The sequence below is a fragment of the Trichechus manatus genome, unplaced genomic scaffold (assembly GCF_000243295.1).
Source record: "Trichechus manatus latirostris isolate Lorelei unplaced genomic scaffold, TriManLat1.0 scaffold00020, whole genome shotgun sequence".
In the NCBI taxonomy this organism is placed as follows: Eukaryota; Metazoa; Chordata; class Mammalia; order Sirenia; family Trichechidae; genus Trichechus; species Trichechus manatus.
In genome coordinates this window covers 19572658-19579118 of record NW_004443956.1, presented here as the reverse complement: position 1 = coordinate 19579118, position 6461 = coordinate 19572658, and the positions used below count along the sequence as shown (strand labels likewise).

Below are 6461 nucleotides of genomic sequence, written 5' to 3'. Positions count from 1 at the left end.
TCCCGGCCCCTGGGCGCCGCAACCAGCCGTACATCCCGCTCCGCGCCTCCCGCCCGCCCTGCCCGGGAACCCGGGACCGCGCCCGCCCCACGCCTCGCCACTCGCGCCGCCGCATTTGCTGGCAGCATTTGAACTTCTGACCTTCTGTCAACTTCCCTCAGACGAACGAAACGAAAACAAATACTTTTTTTCCCTTCAGCAGTGGCCATTCCCGTTCCCAACACAAAAGGAGGGGGGAAGGGCGGCCAAGGTGGGGGTAGGGTGGGGAGAGCCAGGCCAAAATTACAACACTGACTCCCCCAAAGTACCCTAAAAACGTGGATGGCTGGCGGTGGCGGCTGGAAAGTGCCGCCCGGTTGTCCCTCTCCAGGCATTTCCCTCTTCTGCAGATTCTAGGAGTTAAAGGGGGGCGGGGACTGGAATGGGGTGGGAGAGGCGGACAACTCGGGTCTAGTAGGGGCAGGGGACGTGTGGGCTTCCGAGGCAGGGAAGTGCCTCCCAGGCCGCGCGAAGGTCTGGGGTTTCTTAGGGAACTTGCTCGCCTGCTGGGCTCCTCTTTTTTACATAAACGCCTAGACTCCGCTCTCAGGTGTGCGTCTTGAGTCTCTCCTCCTCTGTCTAGTCTCTCTCGTGTCTCTGGGTCTCTCTAAGTGACTGCTGCCCAAGTCCCTCAACCATGGCAAGATCTTCCCCAGTGGAACTTTCAGAGCAGTTCTTGAACGCATGAGCTCCTGGTTAATATTAACCCGGGAGAGGGGAACGCAGACAGACCACTCTCCCGGCGCAGGCCCCGGGTGCCAGGTCGCGGTGCGCGGGTGGCGAGGGGGTGCTTTGAGGGGTAGGAGGCCCACCAGGGTCAGGTCTGGAGGCTGTGAAGTCGGGGGCTTAGCCTGAAACGACATTACATGCATTTCCTGCCTGCTCTGCAGCCGCCGGGCAAAGCAAGGCAGCCAGTGTGTGAGCTTGAGGAGGGTTTTCTGCTTTCATGGAAGGGGGTTTCTCTGTGCGTTGGAGGGGTACAGAAAGGCGGTGTTGCGGAGCTGGGGGTCTTTTTGAGGTGGGGGCCCCTCCCACGCCAGGGCACCGGGGGAAGCCCGCCGGGCTGTTTGCAGCGACAGGTACTGCAGAGCGCCTCCTCGGCGCGCTCGTTTGTGTGGAGATTAAGGAGTGTGGCGGGGAGCTGAGGCGTGTGGAACAACTTTGCTCGGCGGACACAAAGCCCGCGCCGAGGCGGCCCCGCTGGGCTTCACGGTGACTGCACAGAATCGGGCTGATTCGCGGCACATGACCCAGTGAATGAACAACTGGTCGGGGCTGCACGGCCTTTGCCTCCGACCAGCCAGCGGGCTGGAGCCAGGAGCGTCCTGCAGCCGCCAGCCGAGGCCGCGCCCGGCCCTGGGGCCGGCCAGAATTCCTCCCGGACGTCGGCGGCCGGCGAGGGAGACTGTGCGCCGGGGCACACTCGGGCCGGCCCCTCGCCCTCGGCTGGTCCCCAGCGCGGCCACCTCCGCTCGCCCGGCCTGGCTCTGCTTGGGGGTCTTCGCGTAGATTCCTCCAAGTCTTTTCCAAGTAGCGCATCTCAAGGGGCCTGGGAGTGGGATTGAGGCCTCCTCCCACTCCCGCCGTCCCCCTGCCCGGTGGAACGCCGTTTAAGGCATCATCTCTCCCCCAAAGAAGGGAGCAGAAGGGAGGCTCGGGGTGGTGGGGGGTGTTTGTCTGCGTGTTGGTGAGTGTGCGCTTGCGCGCACCCCGGCTTCATATTCAGGCTCTAAAACTGACCCCGGTCTACTGATTGATTTTCATGTAAAATGCGTTCAGTGCTCAAGATGACCTCACTCAAATTCTCCCCTTTCGACTTTTATATATATATACATATATATATATAAAGAACTAAAAGAACTAGCAGGCCCAAAAACCTGCAAGCGTTGACCTGTTACCAGAACAGCCCCCAAACCCTCAACCCCTGCTCACTTGTTATATGTTGAACTCTACAACCGTGTTACTGCTTGTTTTTTTATTGCTGCCAAATACGCAGAACTTTTCCTGTTGAACAATATGTGACATCCTCTTTAAAAGTGGACAGCAGTCCTTCTAACAAGACCCCCCCCCCCTTTAGAAAAAGAGTTCTGACACACTGCTATTGTTAGTGCCCTTAATAGGGGCTATTATTCCATCAGGGAAACCAAGAGGTGTCTTAGGGAGGTGCAGCTTTTCTGTTCTGGAGGCGATTAGGGAGGTCAGTCCACTTTGCAGAAGTCAACTTGAATGTCTCTCTCCAGTCTCCACTTCTGTCTACCTGGCATAGGGGTGCCTCCATTATTGTTTCAAATCCCCCTTTTTAGAATCCCCTAGCAGCAGTCAACTCCAGTGAGTGAGTTTAGTACTAAGCACACACCCACAAACACGATTCAACTAGATTTATCACACCTTTATTTGATTCTAATCCATAAACCAGAGGATTATGGGGGAAAATACCACAACCCAAGTCCCATTTTACCTTAGTTTTTATTAAGCCTAGTCAATGTGTCTTTACTCCTGCATGCAACTTCCTTTCCCGTGTGTGCGGGGTGGGGGTGGGGGGTGGCTGTTTCAGGAAGACTACCCAAGGCAAAGGGCTGGTGAGGCTTCAGGCCTTTCTGTGTGCCCTGGTCTTTCTGGTGAGGATGTTTTCCTCTCCTGCTCCCCATCCCCCATCCCCTCACACACGAAGTCCTGGCTCCATCCACACACTCACACACCCAGCCCCCTCCCTTCGCCTCTTAAGTTTGCTCTTCAAACTTGCAGGACACCATTCTACACTGGGGCCAAGAAAACAAGAGGGGAGGAAGGGAACAGGTTAAAGAAAACAAGAAACACAATCAGACCACAGAAAACCCAGGCAGAAAAGAGTTCTACAGAGAAAAAAGAATGTGGTTGTCCAGATAAAGAATGTTTGTCATCCCAGCCCTGGCCCATATTGAAAATTATAACTCACCTGGTTGCTTTTCACTCTGGCCCTCTCCCACCCCTCCAGCGTTGCTATCAGCTTCCCACCTCCCTCTCTTACCTTTGGCTTAATTTTCACCTCAGATAGTCAAGGGGGTAGGAGGGAGAGTCCAGAGATAACGCCAGGCTTTTCATTCTTTAAGAAGTGTACAGTGTTTTTTTCTTTATTCCTGCAGAGTCGCACCCTGGGCCTCTCCATGGCCTCCTTGTGAACTTCTGACTGAGGGTCCCGGTGAGGGATTTAGCCCAGGAGCCAGGGGGAGCTTACACAGGTGTGGAGAAATGTGTCCAGAGAAAGGGAGCTGGCAAAGTGGAGGACACTTTGGGGGGTGGGGGTGTCGCCTGAGGGCACCTGGTGGACTCTTGAGGTCATTGCCAAAATAGTATTCTTTTTTCCAAAGAAACTTCATCTGCTTCCCAGGCCACCAAATGAGCGTTAGCCATTTCAGAATTTGGAGAAAGGCCCTCAGCTCATTCCCAAGAGGACCAGCTCCTCCTGGCGGCTCCCACCCCACCTCCTCCCACCCTGTGCCTTCATTCTGAGCAGGCTGGGCCCCATTCCCAGGCCCCGCATCCCGCTTCTCTGCACAACCCTTGCCTGGCCTAGCCGACTGGGAAGCTTGCTACCGGCTGGGGCGGTGGTCGGCCAGCGGCTAAGGCTGGCAGAGGGCCGGACCCAGGATACGGGCGCAGGCGGCAGACGCTAACGTAGCCATGCCTGGATCTTCCTTCCCTTTCTTCTCTCCACAGAGGTGTAAGGACAAATTGAACGCCTTAGCCATCTCGGTCATGAACCAGTGGCCGGGAGTGAAGCTGCGGGTGACCGAGGGCTGGGACGAGGACGGCCACCACTCGGAGGAGTCGCTGCACTACGAGGGCCGCGCGGTGGACATCACCACGTCGGACCGCGACCGCAGCAAGTACGGCATGCTGGCCCGGCTGGCCGTGGAGGCAGGCTTCGACTGGGTCTACTACGAGTCCAAGGCGCACATCCACTGCTCAGTGAAAGCAGGTAGAGTGGCGGCGGCAGCCGCCTTTGTGCACATCTCCCACCCCCCATATCGACCAGCCCCCTCAGCACTGGCTGATCTGCCCCTCAAGACGGTCAGCTGTGGGCCCCCCGACGGCTGAGATCCCAAAGGAAAGACAAAAACTGTGTGTGTACGTGGGAGAGGGGGGACGCATGAGGGACAGGGAGGAAGGGGAATTGGGGTGATGCCTAGAGTGTTTCTGTTGTGAGATCATACTCCCTGAGATGCCCCCTAAGCCAGGAATTGCCCCTCATCTTTGGGGATTCCACAGAGGCCGAGATTCTCGCAGCCCAGATGCAGAGGGGATGTGGCTTCCTTAGCCCCACCCCACCCCTGTTTCCGGAGAACTCACTGCAGGTGGGGGAGACTGGGAAGAAAGAGTGGGTCAGAGGGGGAGGAAGGGGAGACTAGGACTTCGCTGGGAGAGAACGCAGCTCTGCAGCCTTGCCGGTTTCCTGAGGTCTGGCCTAGATCCTTCCTCTCTTTTTAGGGTTTAAGAACCAACACCACCCAAGCGTTTAAGTGTCTGTCCTGGGCGTAAGCCCCGCGTCCTCTCTCCTCCCTGCTGGGTGCCTGTGGATTCTAAACTAACTTAACTCACTCGCTAAGCCTTTTGGGAGGGCCCTGGTGGGAGGTAATAAACCCTGGAGTTACCACTTACAACATCTGGAGGGCCGCAAGCCCAGAAGCAGCCGTTGCTATTAAGAGCCCAGCTGGGATGCCCTGCGCTGTGAGTGAGGGCCGGGAAAGCCGAGTGCAACTCCCATCTGCAGCTGGACGACCCCAGCTCCAGTTCGTGGTGTCGTGTTGATTTCCCTGGGCTTGCAACGCCACATGCTGTCGCTGGCGAGGAATAGCTAAGAAAGGCATTACACACGCAAATACCTCAACTTGGGGGCTGTTTATAACGATCTCTCCACCTCTCAGCATAAACTGATGCATTCAGCAAACCAGTTAACAGTGAATTTCGGAGGACCTGTTTCTCCCCCCACTCACCCCCCGACCCCTAGTATTGCCTGTGTGTCTCCAAAACTGTATTGAAAGGTCATATTTTAGTAGAGAAACACTTTTTTGAAGTGTCAAGACACACTTTGTAGGTTAAGGAAATAAATACGTAACTGTTTCTTGTAACAGTAGAGAAAGGGTGAGGGAGGGGGTGATGGAGAAGGGCTGAATTTCCAGCAGAGGGAAGAGTCTAGGCTCCCAGGAGGAAGGGAAGGCGGCCCACTATCCTGCCCTCTGCAGCAGGAACCTTCTGCTGAGCGTTTCTTCATGCTGGCTTCGGGAGTGGGAACTGGAGGCGGCAGGGGCCTGGGGTGCCTCTTCCTAGGGTCCAGCCGAGGCTGGGGTCCGCGCCTTCGTAGGCAGGTGCTCGCCATCCGCCGTGTTGCTCACGGCCTCCTCCAGGCCACCCCTGTCCTCGGGGTCCCCCTGGCGGGGGTGCCCGGTGGCCTCCTCGCAAATGAGCAGCGGTAATCCCGCTCCGAGGCTCTCTCCCGGGGAGAAAAGAATTCCGAGGGCCCAGAGAGCCGCTCATTAGAATTCTGCGCACACGGAGCTCGGGGGCACGATGTAGTGTGTGTCAAGCAGGGTCGTGTGACTCGACGACGCGAACTCGCTGGCGGTCGGGGTCGCATTCCGGGAGCTAAAGCACGGTTCGAACGGCCAGCCCCGCACTTCATGCCGGAGAAAATGATGAGAAGATTAAAAATCCTCTGTAATTCCGGCAGGAAGATTCTTACTCCCGATCTCTATTTGCAAAAAGTATGATCCTGGAGATTGGAATGCAAAGAAGACGTCGACTTTCCCCACCCCCACCCCCCTCCCCGGCCCGCTCCGCCCCAGGCTCCAATTATTGTCTCCCGGACAGTGAGCCACAGAGAGCGACAGAGGGATCGAGAAAGCGGGGTAGTCAAGGGGGCCTTGAGAACCCGGCTGCTTCCAGCGCTCCGAGCAGGCTCCGCCATTTAAAATTCAAATACACATCTTGAGTGCCTTGGAAGAGAGGCCGTACTGTGCAAATAGTGCTTGTGAGGGCCGGGGTTTTGGAGAGCATGTGTGTGAATTGGCACGGGGGGGGGGTGCACCTGAGCAAATAGGGATGGGGGCGGTGACAGTTGGAGAGAGAGTGAGACGAGAAAGGGGAGGGGAGGGGAAGAGGTGGAAGTGTCCTCTCTTCCAAGAGTGCCTCCCATTTATTCCAGAAATGACAATGACAATGCTGAGCCTGTTATTGGATTTTAATTAGAAAATCTACACAAGCCCCGGATTTTCGCGCCTCAGCCAGTTCTCTGGAATGTTTGTCCAGTTGCTACAACTACTCCAGCGATTTCTCACTGCCCACCCCACTCTGCACGCAGGCAAAAACCCAGGCCCCGGCCTGGTGCTCCGAGCGAGCGGGCGAGATGCCCGGGCCCGCAGCCCCCAGGCGGAGCGCGCGAGGCG

At 56.9% G+C, this 6461-nt stretch overlaps 1 protein-coding gene across 1 annotated transcript in view; it reads left to right on the top strand.

Moving 5' to 3' along the window:
- SHH (sonic hedgehog signaling molecule) overlaps nucleotides 1–6461 on the top strand; it is a 13262-nt gene that overhangs the window by 2472 nt on the left and 4329 nt on the right. Inside the window, 1 exon segment of the mRNA XM_004372785.2 lies at nucleotides 3736–3997. Coding sequence (XP_004372842.2) covers nucleotides 3736–3997 — 262 coding nt within the window.